Below are 16,208 nucleotides of genomic sequence, written 5' to 3' on the forward strand. Positions count from 1 at the left end.
GGGGCAGATCTCTCTCCTCAGCCGGTCCCTCCCTCTGGAACAGCCTTCCTGCCTCTCTGAAACTTGAGCAGAACCATCTCCGGTTCCAGAAGCAGCTCAAGACTTTTCTCTTTGCTTCTGTCTTCTACTTCCCTGCTGATATCTTGCCTGAATATGCACTGGCGACCCTCTGATTCACGACCTGTTCACTGCCCTCCCAGTTGCACACTTGCACTGCCTCCTGGCAACCCTGCACTTGGGGGCTGTATCTGCACCCCTACAGATCCCCTACTTGCACTTATCCAACTCTTGTTGTCTGCACTTAACCCCTGCACCACCACCTGTTGGCTGCACTATATTCCCATGTCTTGATCCTATGTCTTGCACTTCTCCTCCTCCCCTTCCCTTTGCACTATCCCCTTCCCTCTCCCCACACTTGCGCAATGTCAATGTCACTTGGCCTAGTAAGATCATTGTATTGTCCTCTCCTGTTCCCCTCCTTGCCTCGTCGCACCTTGAAACACTTGTGTATTGGCACGCACTAAATAAAACATCATATGATATCATTGGAACACCCTAATCTAAATGACTACCATTTCAACACGCACGTCACATCTGAGAATACTGTTGAAATTCCTGCATATTGATCACTTTAGCCTCAAGAGTTACTTAATCCCACATTTTATTGCTGGTCAAAACAAATGGCCGGGTCACTCTGCAAAACGTCAATGCCCTTTTTACATCTACCTCCTGCGCAACTACCAAGCCATAAACATTGCGTCCTGTTCAACAGCTGACCATCTGCTTGGCTAATCATTGTTCCTCGTTTAACCTTCAATCCTGCAGAACTAGATTTTCCCAGCCACCTGACATTCACTGCACGAACTGCCGGCTGCTGAATCTAAATGAATTCCTAAAAGATCACAGATTTATAAATTCCCTTTGTATGTTCCTCAGTGTGCATGCTTGCTTAATAAATATTATCACTCCTTTACAGTGGGTTCTTCAATACAGGCCCCCCCTTTCCCGCATTGCGCATTAGGAAACTCCTTGTTGCCAGCTTCTCAGCACTCCATAGCACATTATGTCTAAATCATGTTTATATTTCTTTTTGCGGTTTTAGCATTTTATCTTTCTATGTGTGGGCAAATGTAATATGTATCAACTTTAAACAAAAAACAACACTAAAGTAACATATCCCATTCCCATTTAACTACACTGGATACATAGGAAATTGCAACATTGTGCCCAGTTCGCCGCACCCCCAGTCACAAATATGGTGCACGCAACATGAACCCCTCTTTATCATTGGGACCTTTCCTGACCACCTCAACATCAGTCCACAATACTATTCGTTTCACAAGAGCTTTATTTAAAAAAAGCAAAACTATTTTACACAGTAAATAAATACAGGATTACAGTGCATCATTAGCAATGGTATTCTGCCTAAGTAATAAAGCATTCCCAATAAAAGAAAAAAAACAACATAAGCCACATTTTTAGTAGAGAGAGAAAGCAGAACTCTCTTGGCAGTGCTTACAGTTCTTAAATTACAAGGTCTAAGTGTTTGTAAAAGACATTTCTGCCTTAAATCATTTAAAATGGAACAGCAAAATAAAAAATATAAAATCAACATTAGAACTAGCATCATAGCCAATGGGAGATGATTCGGCCTTAAGTTAAATAGAATGCCTGCTTGCGTTAATCAGAAAATCAACTGGTGTCGTTGTCAATACAGTAATAATGGCTGTGTTCAAAATAGTGTTGCACCAAGTGCTTAGCGAGCTCGAGATTATGGCACTGCAGAGTTTTTGGATGGAAAATTTCAGCGCGCAGTGCAGTGAGATTGACTAGCACCTCCGCAAATGGTACAGAAAATAACTTCCAAAGCCTAACAAGTTCCTGTTTCATAAATTGCAGGCATGGATTACATCCACCAACAGTCAATGCCATAGACGTTGATGATCCAATGAGTGAGATAATAATGAAGATTCCCCCTGCTAATAGCGCAGGGAACTCTTGATTCTATTAAAGACAATGGAAGCGACCATTATGCTTCATCTTCTTATTTATTACTCTGCAGCAGTTTCAACAAATTATAAAATGTTTCAATCTTTTCATTGAAACAACATATAAATATATTTTTTTTTTCAAAAACTTCATTTCCCATCAGTCTTAGGTCCCTGTACTCCAGTGTCCTGGTCATGTGACCTAGTCCTTCCTCTTCCTGTAAACCTCCTCTTCTTTGACTGCTTCCAACTGCAATCTTAACAATGACTGAACTGTCAACTTGTTCCACAAAGTCTCTGAACTGTAGAGCTCTGCTGAGTCGATTCTTCGCATTCTAACTTGCGATCCTGGTCAACGTATCTCGTTCTCTTCTTGTACTTCTTCAGCTGTTCTTCTGATCGTCTCCTAAAGACAGAAACAACAGTACATGTTAGGGCGGCGGATACACACCCTATTCTGAGAGGAAATCATGTGAATTATTCTGGTACATAGCACAGTACATTTTCTTGTTATCACTTTGTCTCTCCCGTGTATCTAGGGCGGGAAAGTAATGGTCGCCTCCATTGTCTTTAATAGAATCAAGAGCTCCCTGCGCTATTAGCAGGGGGAATCTTCATTCTATGTCAAGACAGAGGCGAGCATTATGCTTGTTCAAAGCTTCTTACTATAGCTTCCGCTAGTGTTAATTGGTCTAAAATAAAACGTTCTAAATGTATTATCACTCGCCCAATCAGCTGCTTTCAGGATATCTTGCAACGTTGCCCCTTGCCTCAGTGCCTTTGATGCCATTGCGCCTCGCACTGAGTGTGCTCCAAATTTTGTCATGCCTATTCCTGCTAGACTCATAACCTCTCTAACCCATCTCGCTATGGTGGCTGTCACTACGCCTTTATGCGGCTTCCTGCGCGCTATCAGCAATTGTGTCATTCCCATCGGTCTCAGCTCAGCTGTCTTATTTGCATATTCTTTTATACATGCAGCTATGCACCATTTTGGGTGTTCTTGCATATATGGGTATGTTACTGTGGAGGAATCTGTCTTCGTTCTCCTGGCCAGATGGAAAGTCACTCCGTCTGGTCCATATACCATTCTGTCTATTTCTAATGCTCTGACATCTGCTACTCTCCTACATGATACCATACAAAGTAGCATCGCCAATTTCCCAGACAGTCTGTCTAAAGGTAGGTACTTATTAATGGGCCAGTCTGCTAAAAGTTGTAGTACGAATGTTACGTCCCATAGGGACTCGTATCGTGGTTGCAGTGGTTTCCTAAATCTTATCCCTTTTAGGAGTCTAATTACTGCCACATTCTCCCCTACTGGGACTCCTTCGATGGGCATGTGGCCTGCTGATATTGCGGATCTATTTACTCCTATCGTTCTGTAGGCTTTGCCGTCTTGTAAGAGTTCTGCTAAGAAATTTAGTATCTCTACTAAAGGGGCAGAAACGGGATGAAAACTTCTCCTTTTGCACCACCTTGACCATCTGTTCCACGCTGCGTCATAGCTCCTTCTAGTTGACGGAGCCCATGACTCCGCGATAAGGTTTGCAGCTTGCGCTGAAATTCCTGGGAGATTCCAGCGTCTCCTGCTATCCTGCACGCCATCAGCGGCAGTGTCCCCTTCACTCTCAGAGGGTGACACGACCCAATTGGGTCCGTGAGAAGGTTTTCCCTTTGAGGCAACATTCTCAGATAGTTGGATATTAGCTCTATAAGTGCTGGAAACCATACTTGCGACTTCCATATCGGAACTACTATTATCAGATTTGCTGCTTCTCTGCGTACTTTCGTTAAAACTCTGTTTATCATTACGAATGGAGGAAATGCGTATAGTGTCTCTTCTCTCCAATCTTGCAGGAAGGCATCCGTCCCTGCTGCCGCTGGGTCCAGCCTCCAGCAGAAAAATCTGCTCTTCTGTGCGTTCAGTCTGGACGCAAAAAGATATGTGTGAATTGGCCCCCAGAGTTCCTCTATCTGCCGAAAGATTGCTCTGTCCAGCATCCAGTCGCTGGAGTCTGTTAGATGTCTGGAGTTCCAGTTCGTCACTACATTCTGAGTGCCTGGTAAATATTCTGCTATTACTGCAGTTCCTGACTCCAGACAGGAGTGCCAAAAGTCCTTGGCTATTTCCGCTAATAATCTGGACTTCGTTCCACCTAAGTGATTTATGTATCTGACTGCTGAGATGTTGTCCATCTTCAGTAGGATACATGAATTCACCCTGTCTTTCGTGAAAGCTTTGATCGCGAATGAGCCGGCCAATAGTTCTAGGCAGTTTATGTGCAGTCTGAGTTCTTCCGAGCACCATCTGACTCCTGTTTGGAGTTCCCCGCACCGGGCTCCCCAGCCTGCTCTGCTGGCGTCTGATTCTATTACTATGTCGGGACGGTCGGCGAAAATGGCTCTGCCGTTCCATGCCTCCATGTTCTGAAGCCACCACTCCAGCTCTGTTCTGGACTCTTGGTCTAGGGACACTAGCTGGTGGTAGCTGAGACCCTGCTGCATATGTCTTATCTTCAGTCTCTGCAGCGCTCGATAATGCAGGGGCCCTGGGAATATCGCTTGAATTGATGCTGCTAATAGGCCTACTATCAGTGCGATCGTCCGCAGTGATGTGACTGTTCTGCTGAGACAGTTTCTTATTTCTCTCTTTATGTCCCGAATCTTCCTGTTCGGTAGCTCCAGGGTTGCTGTCCTGGTATCCATGATGAAACCTAGGAACTCGATCCTCTTCGCTGGTATCATCTCTGACTTCTCTCGGTTCACTAGGAAGCCTAGTGAGGCCAGGAGATTTGCTACCCAGCTGGTCTGGTAGCGAAGTATGTCTTTGCTGCTTGTCATTAGCAGGATATCGTCTAGGTAGATAATGATCCGTACTCCTTTCTCCCTGATCGCTGCTGCTACAGGCTTCATCAGTTTCGTAAACGCCCAGGGCGATGATGCTAGCCTGAATGGCATTGTCGCAAACTGCCAATATTGCCCGTCCCAGTCGAACGTTAGGAAGGGGCGGTATTCTTTTTGTACTGGAATCGTAAGATAGGCATCTTTCAGATCTATTCTTGCGAGCCAGTCACCCTGTCTGAGTGTGTCTCTTAATTGGTGAGTACCTTCCATCTTGAAATGGTTGTAGACTACCCACCTGTTCATGTCTTTCAAATGTATAACTGGTCTCACTTTGTCTTTTCTGTGAACCAGAAACATATTGCTTATGAACCTTGGAGCTTTGCACGCTCGATTGCTAGTTTCTTTGCTAGACTCTGTAGTTCTGCGTCTAACAAGTCTTTCTCTGCTCACCCTGATACTATTGGTCGGGGGGCTTTGCACTGGGTCGGGGTCTGAGTAAATTGTATGTGCAGGCCTCTTGCTAACTGCAATACCCAAGCGTAGTTGAAAAGCGTGCAGCAGTTTTCCCAGCATTTTGCTGTCCTCCCCCCTACTGCTCTCACCTGTGGGGAAGTTTTGTCCTCTTCCCTGGCCTCTGCTTCGCCTTCCTCTGGTTTTCACAACATACAAAACATAACCAACACACCTGACTGTCACGGTTACTTCCAACATGGCATTCATTCTATATTACATATTCCAGTCATCCCCCTCCAACCCCTTTAACTCGAGCTTCCTCTCATTGCCTCAAATTTCTCTAATCCGGGGGCAAATCCCGCTCATCATGTCCACTAGTATCACTTTCGTCGGAGTCGACGATGGCAGAACCCGCCAGTGTGGCAACCATTTGCCTCCAAGCTATAAGTGGGCCCACTTCCTCTCCCCCCCTACTGACTGCATCGTACCACGACGTGGTCTCAGCGTCAGCCCATTTCAGGAGGTCATTCCACCACACTTCAAATCTGGGCCTGTGAGCTACTTTCCACCCCATGGCTATTCTCCTTTTGGCCAGGATGTATGCCAGGTCCTTGAGTTTACTGACGTGTTTTAAATTCTGTGGTCTGGTGAATCCCCTCAACATGCATGCCCACACGGATTCCACATCCAGCTTAATCCCCTTCTCAGATAATCGTAGCTTGACTTCACCCCAAAATCTCCCCACCTCCGGGCAGGCCCAGAACATATGGCTCATCCCAGCCTCCACCTCCCCGCACCTGGGGCATTTTTGGACGTCTGGGCCACCAAATCTGGCAATCCTTAGGGGGGTCATGTACGCCCTGTGTGTGACATATAACTGCATCTGCTGCAACTTGGCATTTCTGAACACTTTTTTGTGGTATCTCTGGGATCTTTCCCACTGTCTGTCTAGCATGGGTTCTCCCGCATCTTCCTCCCACTCTTTTCTCAATTGGGGCAACTCCTTGCCCACTCTGGACATCAATACTTCATATATCTGAGATATTTCATGCCCTCCCTTCGAGATATCATACATCGTCTCTATGGCTGCGTCCGGCTGCTCCGCCAGTGCTGCCTCGTACCACGTCTCCTTTACCCGTTTAATTATTCTAGTGTACGTAATATACTGCCCACTGTGTACCCCTGTATCCTCCATTATCGCATGAAAATCCAGTACCTTCCCCTCTTGCCATAAATCTCCCAGGGTCGCCAAGCCCACTGGTTCCCAGTATTAACAAATCCCTCTCCTTAGTTGCTCATCTGCCCCGCATAGGGTCACAAGTGGCACCTGCGGGGAGCTAGGGGTCAGGTTACCCACCAGCCGGCACGCCTTACGCCACGGCTTCCAGCCCAGTACCAGTAACCCTGGGCGCCCCCGCAGCTCTGATTTCGGTAACCATATTAGTTCTTTTAGGAAGTAGGGTTCACATTGGCCTCTAAGAAGTCTGGATTCCGCCATCTCGTCTTCCGACAGCCATTTAGCCACGTATTGTAGCAGCCCTGCCAGGTGGTATATCTCGAAGTTCGGCAGCTTAATTCCCGCTCTATCGTACGTATTCTGCAGTTTCCATAAGGCTATTCTGTTCCTAGAGTTATGCCATAGGAAACCTTGAAAAAAGGCTCTGGAGTTTGGTGAAGAAACGTTTGGGCAGCATGCACGGGATGTTTGCGAAGTAATGTAGCAGCCTGGGTAGGACCACCATCTTGAGCAGCGCCGCCTTCCACACCATGGCAAGGGGGAGTTTTGCCCAGAACTGCATGCTGTTTTTAATATCTTCCACCGCTCTGTCTGTGTTACATTTGTGCTCATCTGCGGTCGTGTGATATATATTAATCCCCAATTAGCAAAATGTTCTGGTCTGCCATGGTATCCGCAAAGTGGGCAAGCTACCCTGTGGGGCTCCCGTATACCTGCCCAGGGGGAACATACATGACTTTTCTGGGTTAACTGCTATGCCCGAGAGGGTGGCATAGTTCTCCATCACCTCTAGGACGTATTGTAAGTTCTCCTCAGGGAAGCGCAGGTACAACAACATATCGTCCGTGTACAACAATATCAAGTGCGGTCCCCTTTAGTTTGTACCCCTATTTCCTCGTATTGCTGTCTTAGGCGGGTTGCTAACGGTTCCAGGGCCAGCATATACAGCATCGGAGACCATGTGCATCCCTGTCTCATCCCTCTGCTGAGCTGCCATTTGTCAGATATTATCACCCCCATTTTAACCCTGGCTATTGGGGAGCTGTACACCATTTTTACCCATCGCAGTTACCCTTGTCCCATCCCATACTCTTTCAGGGCTGCTAGCATCCATGGCCACCTCACCGAATCAAAGGCCTTTACTGCGTCTAGTGAGACTATTTCTATCTCGCCAGGGTCATCCTTTGCCTGTTCTATGACATGATGCAGCCTTCTGTGATTATCCATTATGCTCCTGCCTGGGACGTAACCCGTTTGAAAAAGGTGATTACCAAACTCATACACCCAGATCAATCGGTTAGCCAACACTGCTGTTAGGATTTTGCTATCCTGATTTAACATGGACAGGGGTCTGTATGACCCACAATCCGTGCTTGGCTTGCCGCGTTTAATAAGCGGGATGATCATCGCCTCCCTTAGGGACTCCGGCAGAGTCCCCCTCTCAAAGGCCTCGTTTAACATTGCCAGCAGTGGGGGGAGCACTTCCTGCCTATATGTTTTGTAGAATTCTTTGGGGAGGCCATCCGTCCCTGGGGCCTTGCACGTGGGCAGGTGTAACACCACTATCTCCAATTCCTCTAGAGGTATGGGGGCGTCCAGGTTCTCCCTTTCTTCCTCGCTCAATTTTGGTAAACCCATGTCTTCCAGCGTTTCCTGGATCTCCTGCGCTGTGGGCTCTCCTGCGTCCTCGTACAGACGTTTGTAAAATCTACAGAATCCTTCATTCACTCCCTCCTGGGTATTCCATACCTGGCCCTCTTCCCCCAGTATCTCTCTGATCGCTGGCCTCGGAGTCTCGCTCTTATATAGCCATGCGAGCAGCCTCCCCGGTTTGTCCTCCCCCGCATGCTGCCTCTCAACATATTTTTTATAGTTCAGGTTACAGAGCCTCTCCCAGAGTCCCCCGCACGCCTGTTGTAATTGGCCCACCCGTCCAGCGTCCTCCTGTGAGGTGCTCCCTTTCTGCATAATTCCTTCTAGTTTCCTCTCAGTCTCATGCAACTCTCGCTCTATACCCCCTTGGAGCCTTCTGGATTTAGATATGTCAGCCCCTCTGACCACCACCTTGAAGGCCTCCCATAGGGTTCCCTCTGACTTCACACTCCCCGTGTTGTTGTCAAAATACCTGGTTATTTCCTCCCTGAGGTCCTCTCGGAAAGCAGTGTCCTTCAATGCTTCGGCCCTAAACCTCCACGTGGGGATTCTAGCTCTGGGAGGTTGGTGTCGCCAGGCCAGGACCAGAGGGGAATGGTCCGATAATATGCGCGCCTTGTATTCTGAGTCGATCATTTCCCCGGACAGTCTCGTGTGCAGGTTGTGTGGGGCAGCATAGTGCGAGTAGTGCCTATCATTTGGGTGTTGCTGCCTCCATATGTCTACTAATCCAAAGTCTCTCAGCAAGGCCTGTAATGTTCTTGCCGCAGTGGTGGGTTTGCCTAGTTTGGTATCCGGCCTGTCCATTTTGGGGCGCAACGTACAGTTAAAGTCCCCTCCCCATATGACCGCGCCTCCTAAGTGGGGGCTGATCTTGTGGTATAGTGTTTTGAAATAGGCGACTGTGTCTTGGTTGGGGGCATATGTGTTTATGATGCACAATTCACTCTTCTCTAACAGCCCCCGCATTGCTACCATCCTCCCATCTGGATCTACCGTGGTTTGGAGCAGTTGGAAGGGCACATGTGGTGCCACCCAGGTGATCACCCCCCTAGCGTAAGCTGAATATGTCGCGCCAATGGTGGTCCCTCTCCACTTTCTTCTCACCACCTCTTGTCTCTCTCTAGTGAGGTGGGTATTCTTGCAGCAGGGCTATATCTATTTTTTGCCTTCTCAGGTACATCATAACCTTGTTCCTCCTCAAGTAGCTGTTGAGGCCTCTGACGTTCCAGGTCACTATTCTAAGTTCTCCCATCGTCATCCATATTTGTCCCCTTCCCTCTGCCCCTCTCGTCCCCCTTTTCCAATTAACTTGGCCTGAGTATTAGCTCGTTCCCCGTGCTTTTTCAACAAAAACTCCCCAACTACCCCTCTGCCCCCAGTCCTCTCAACTAACAACACTGCACACTCCCCCCCAAACCCCCCCCAATCCCCACCACCCCCTCCCAACTGTTGCCCAGCTCCATCCCTGGATCTCAGGCTTGCCCGCATTGGGTTGTTTAACTCAGCAATGCTGGTCTCAAGAACCCAGCAGGGGGTTGCCGTTCTAACGGCGGCCCAACTAAACTAGTTATGGGGGTATAAGAGCGAGCTCCTCAGACCTCCCTCCTGCAATTTGCTCTATTTCGCCCAACAGGGGCTCTTCTGCAAATGCCACCCAGAATGTAACTATCACAGCTGGCATCACCCTATCTTATATTACAGTCCCAGTGTCAAGTTGGCCGGCACCTCATGGCCAGCCGCCTCAATTCTACTTATCTACTCCGGCTTCCTTCTGGTGGTCTGGTTCCGACGGGCAGTTCTGGGCATCCAGCCACCCCGTTGCGTCCCCTGGGGAGTCGAAGAACAGGGCTCTATTGTTGTGGTACACCTTCAGCTTTGCCGGGTACATCAGCATGTATTTGTAGCCCGCCTCTCGCAATCTTCTCTTCACGGCCCCATAGTTCATACGTTGTCTTTGCACCAGGAGTGTGTAGTCTGGGTACGCTGTGATGTTCGCTGATGCCCTATGTATCGTGCCTCCTTTCCGGAAGTGTTCGGGGATCTTCTCCCTATCTCAATAGTTCAGGATTTTGGCTATTATCGGTCTGGGGGGAGAGCCTGGTGGCGGTCTCCTGGTTAAGGCTCTGTGCGCTCTCTCAACCGTGTAGCCACGATCATCCGAGGGAGAGGGCAGGAGCCCCTGCCCGCACTGACCATTCACCCAGGAGCTGCTGTTGTGAGCAGCCCATCACGAGATCCCACATCCACCAGCACGGGATTACTATCATCCAGGGTGAGATCTACAAGCCCCTGTTCACCCTGCATTCGAAGCCCCTGTGCACCCTTTGAGCAGTAAGCGTACCGCTCATCTTGTCTGCTTGAAATCCCTGCCTGACCTTGTCCCATTTTTCCGCCTGACCTTGCAATGGCGGGCGCAGCCCGGGATGAAAACGAGGCTCCAGCCTTGTGGCCTGATTGCTAGGCAACCGAAGGCCATCTAAGTGGGAAACATCCGCCGGCAGGCGGAAACACCGGCCAGGAGGCGAAGGCCAGAGGAAAAGGCCTTGTTTGCCCTTGTCGCCCCAGTGCAGCCACGATCATCCGAGGGAGAGGGCAGGAGCCCCTGCCCGCACCGACCAGCCCATCACGAGATCCCACATCCACCAGCACGGGATTACTATCATCCAGGGTGAGATCTACAAGCCCCTGTTCACCCTGCATTCGAAGCCCCTGTGCACCCTTTGAGCAGTAAGCGTACCGCTCATCTTGCCTGCTTGAAATCCCTGCCTGACCTTGTCCCATTTTTCCGCCAGACCTTGCAATGGCGGACGCAGCGCGGGATGAAAACGAGGCTCCAGCCTCGTGGCCTGATTGCTAGGCAACCGAAGGCCATCTAAGTGGGAAACATCCGCCGGCAGGCGGAAACGCCGGCCAGGAGGTGAAGGCCAGAGGAAAAGGCCTTGTTTGCCCTTGTCGCCCCAGTGCAGCCACGATCATCCGAGGGAGAGGGCAGGAGCCCCTGCCCGCACCGACCATTCACCCAGGAGCTGCTGTTGTGAGCAGCCCATCACGAGATCCCACATCCACCAGCACGGGATTACTATCATCCAGGGTGAGATCTACAAGCCCCTGTTCACCCTGCACTTGAAGCCCCTGTGCACCCTTTGAGCAGTAAGCGTACCGCTCATCTTGCCTGCTTGAAATCCCTGCCTGACCTTGTCCCATTTTTCCGCCTGACCTTGCAATGGCGGGCGCAGCACGGGATGAAAACGAGGCTCCAGCCTCGTGGCCTGATTGCTAGGCAACCGAAGGCCATCTAAGTGGGAAACATCTGCCGGCAGGCGGAAACGCCGGCCAGGAGGCGAAGGCCAGAGGAAAAGGCCTTGTTTGCCGGTGGATGCCGCCAGCCGCCTATTCCGACTCCAAGGACTAAGTCATCTAGCTCCACCACCACATCCCACCGCTCGCCCAGTTACTACTAGTCTGCAAAAGGTGAGAGCCCCATCTGGTTGCTAACCATGCCACTTGTGCTTGCAGATCAATGACTATTGTTTACGCTTCAACTGTATAATCTGCTGACACCCGGCCAGCACCATACTTCCTATTAGAGCTAATCCCTCATTGTGCCCCATTGCACTGCCTGTGTACCACCAGAGACTATGATCGCCCTGATCAGATCACTGCAGCATTGTACTTACAGCCAGTGCTCTCCTGTGCCGCTCTTGCCCAATTGGCACTCTGATCCTGTGTTTACACTGTATTCTAATACTGTAGCTTACAGCCCAGCTCTCAGCCTAACGCTGTCCCACGTGCATCAATGGTATTTAGCCTAGTTTGTGTCTTACCTAGGATTACTGCATTTAGCCCAATGTTGTCCCATGTGCCTTAATGATATTTAGCCTAGCTCGTGTCCCGTTTAGGATTATTGTTGTTAGCCTAATGCTTCTGCATGTATGATAATGTTATCTAGCCTAAACTGCACCCCTCCTAGGATTATTGCTACCAGCCTACTAGCACTTTACTATTGACTACGGTATCTAGCCTTATTGGTGTAGACAAAGTGAGCCCAGCCTCATCTTACACCACCCCACATCCTTAGCTATGATAAACTGGATATTGTGCATCATGTTCCCCTTCTGCCTTGTCCCAGCAGACACCCCATGCACTGGCAACCACTTCCTCACCCTCAGTAATGGGCTCACCAAACTAGCTTGCCCAAGACACCATCCCATCCCCTGTCCTACCCCCTTCCTCCCTACCATACCTCCTTTCCCATCTTCCTCCATTCTCACTCCCAGTCCCAAGGACCCCTACATAACCAGTAAGGAACACCATCCCACCCCGGCCATCATCAATGATCCACATGTACGGCTCCCAACCCTTCAATCAATGGTAAAACATACCCTATCCTAGGATATAAGAGAACACCCCGATTAAGAGCACGCACAAGGTTACCACACCACAACACCATTACCAGGTCCCAGCCACCCAGATCACCCAAACCTACGGCCCACACAACAAATAATAAACACACTCAGCCTACAGTAACTAAAACTACTCCACCGTGTTGCCCACCAACTAAAAATACTCTTACTAAGGATCCCAACCCCCTCATTAGCCTAAAAAATGCACTCATCAACGCCCGCTCCCTTGGAGCCCACGCCATTGAAATTCATGACCTCATCATTGAACTCGACCTAGACCTGTTAGTAATCACATAAACCTGGCTACACCAAGCCTCAGGTCCTCTGTTAGCACTGGCCATCCCACCAGATTACACCATTCTCAGATCTGATAGAACCACCACTCCAGGAGGCGGTGTTGCAATCATTACTAAAAATACCATCAAACTTAGATCAATGTAACGCTCACCTGATTCTCGCAGAGGCGCCGGTCTTGACTGGGCAACTACCGTATCTTCAAAAGTGATGTGTAGCACCCGGTTGGCACTTTGGGCTGGACCTCTGTGCACTGTATGCCTGACTCGAAGAGTAAGATGTCTGCAGATAGAAAATATGGGATTAATGAACTGGGGTTATTGGGGTGTCCCTATCTCTTTCCTTTTCTCCTCTCCTGTAGAACCCCAAAGGTTAACGCTCTCACCTTAGGTAAGTGAACGCCGAGCTCTCCATCTGCCTCGGGGCAGGGTGCTGTAACCAGTTTCTTCACTGGATAGGTAGCGCAGGCCTCTTGACTTCAGAGGACTGCTGTCCGTCGTTTACTTCACGAACGGTGAGTTCCGAATATTTCAAATGTCTTTAAAAGTCTTTTGTAATGCTGTCTCTTATTTTGCAGGGTTCCGGCGATGGCGGTTGACTGGCTGAAGTGAGTTGAGGATGGACCCGTATGCGGAATAGAAGCGCCTGGAAGCGCGTAAGTAAGCGCTTGTTGCTTGCTTCACGATGCGCACTAACTGTCCTTTTATTTTGCAGGTACCAGTTCGGAGCTGCTGAAGGATGCCGGAATGCCCACTGAGTTCGGCGTGGATGGAGTAATGGCACGTGAGTATTTAACGTTACCCAATGTCTTTAAACGCACCTTCTTTTGTCTTACAGATGCGGGATGCAGCGCCGAAGGCCTCCGGAGCGTGCGAAGAGTTGGTAAGCTTTTGTCTTTCAGATGCCGGAATGCAGTGCGATGACCTCCGGAGCGCGTGAAGAGTAGGTAAGTCTTTGTCTTTCAGATGCAGGAATGCTGCGCGAGGCGTTGATGACAGCCGATGGACCAGGTAAGAGATGCGCTGTCACTGAAGACCGTAGTGCTAACCTGTTCTTTCTTGTCTTTATAGATGTTGCTGAAGACTGGATTCAGGATGGTAAGCCTTTTACCTTTAGGCCCAGGATCAGATGCAGAAGACACGATGAGCGTTCTGCTGCAGAGGATGCAGAATAACGCAAAGCAAGATTCATCCATCGGGTGTGGTTTAAATAGCCTCCTGTAGTGCTTAGGTGTCTCCTTCCACAGCCACGCCTAGGTAAGAAAAGAGTTCCTGCTTTCCAGAAGAGTTCCAGTGTTCTGAACCTAGGGAGTGGCTCCTGCCCCACCCAACAGGAAAAGTAGTCCCAAACAGAAGAGGATCAGGGGTTCAACTGGCAGGTAAGTAAGCAGCATGGTCTGCTGCAGGTAAGTCCACCCAAGCATTATGAGCCCGGCGCTTGCAGCGCTGGGACTGGGCATATTTATGAGCCTGGCGCCACTGGCGCCAGGACAGGGTCCAAAAGGTCCCAATTGGGACTGGCTGGCACTCGGAACCTGGGTTATGAGTCTGCTTCCAAGGGAGTTGGGTAAGTCCTGGCCTTTTGGAAGCAGAGATCATGACAATCAAGTTCCATTGAAATAATCGCAGGGTACGAACTACTGCTCGCCAAACTCACCTTGAATGAAAACACCACAATTAACATAGTGGTCATCTATAGATCCCCTAGCACAAACAGCCACCCAGAAACAGACATCCCCCTAATACCGGCGCCCCTCCTTAAACCCAAAACGAAATGTATCATCATTGGTGACTTGAATCTCGGTTTTAATGACAACCAAGATACCAAAGCCACCGCCCTTCTCCTGGCACTAAATGACATGAATTTCTGTCAACACATCAATGTCCCCACTCACACCAAGTGCAGAACCCTTGATTGGATCCTCTCCCTCAACACCAACATCACTCTAGGCCCGATTACCCCACTTAGTTGGACACACCACTACTACATAGAATTTACTATCACTAGTGACGACCCCTGCACACCCAAGAACATAACTATGGACACCATTGAAAGTAGAAACCCGAAAAAGCTCACAGCTGAGAACTTCGACCCCACCTTGAACAAATTGCTAGATACACACTCAATCCTCAGAAATGACCCAACTACCATCGCTGAGTACTACCACAAATGCCTCTCCACACCGATTGACACCATAGCACCTGTCACCTCCAAACTAAGACGCCTCAATAAAAAATCCAACTTCTGGTTCAACGAGGAACTAATCGCCCTTAGAAGGAAAAAACGCTCTCTCGAGCACGTCCATAATAAACATCCCTCCCCGGACGCAGCCAAAGCATTCAAAGACGCAAATACCCTCTACAAATCAGCTATCATCACCCACAAAGCAAACGCCTACAATGCTCGCATTAGCAATGCAGCATCAGACTCCAAAGAGCTCTTCTCTATCCTTAGAGAACTTGAAAATCCACTTCCAACCGACACACCCACAAACACAAGTAAAGAATGGTGTACCACCATACAAGACGCTCTTGCCTCCAAAATCACTATGCTGCAAAATAAAATCAATTCCAAAAAACTACTCCTAGCAACCAAAAACTCCCCCTCCCCTAATCCCTGCATCCTTTCCAGTGACAACTCCAACCCCCCCTTTCAATTCACACCAGTCACCCACGACCTCGTACTCGACACAATTTCCAAACTAAAAGCATCCAACTGCAAAGGAGACACTGTCCCGGCCAAATTAGTCAAAGCCTGTGCACACACCCTGACCCCTCTCATCACTAAATTGTGCCTCGTTCAACTCCAATACAGTTCCGACCTGCATTAAAGAAGCCTGGGTTACCCTGCTTCTAAAAAAACCAAATCTAGTCCCCACCATTCCAACTAATTATCTCCCCATAACCACGGTCCCATTTTTACTCAAAATCATCGACAAACTAGCCTACAACCAAATTCAAACCCATTTACAATCCAATCAGCTCCTCGGCACCAGAAAATCAGGTTTCAGGCCTAACCACAGCACTGAAACAGCTCTCTTGGACCTCAAAATCCAGATGGATGCCATCAGAGATTCAGGGAAACTTTGCATTCTTCTGCTGTTGGACCTCTCAGCCGCGTTCGACCTGGTGGACCACGACAAACTCTGCAACTCACTTGCCCGCGAGTTTAACTTCTCCACGGCAGCCACTGCTTGGGTGAAATCCTTCTTAACCGACCGCACCTCCAGAGTGTCCATAGGCAAAGAAGCAGCCAACCCCATCCCAGTCCCCATAGGAGTACCCCAAGGCTCTTGCCTTTCTCCCACGCTGTACAATGCATATATCAAGC

The 16,208-nt window shown here is 49.1% G+C and overlaps 1 protein-coding gene across 1 annotated transcript in view; it reads right to left on the reverse strand.

Annotated features, from left to right (window-relative positions):
- Positions 1–1,330: 1,330 nt before the first annotated feature.
- Positions 1,331–16,208, reverse strand: part of LOC138503343 (ras-related protein Rab-39B-like) — a 178,485-nt gene continuing 163,607 nt past the window's right edge. The window contains exon 3 of the mRNA XM_069622977.1: positions 1,331–2,394. Within this exon, the coding sequence (XP_069479078.1) occupies positions 2,341–2,394 (54 nt within the window). The 3' untranslated portion in view covers positions 1,331–2,340. The remainder of the gene's footprint in view (positions 2,395–16,208) is intronic.

The sequence above is a fragment of the Ambystoma mexicanum genome, chromosome 11 (genome assembly GCF_040938575.1).
Source record: "Ambystoma mexicanum isolate Mex_15411 chromosome 11, UKY_AmexF1_1, whole genome shotgun sequence".
NCBI lineage: Eukaryota > Metazoa > Chordata > Amphibia > Caudata > Ambystomatidae > Ambystoma > Ambystoma mexicanum.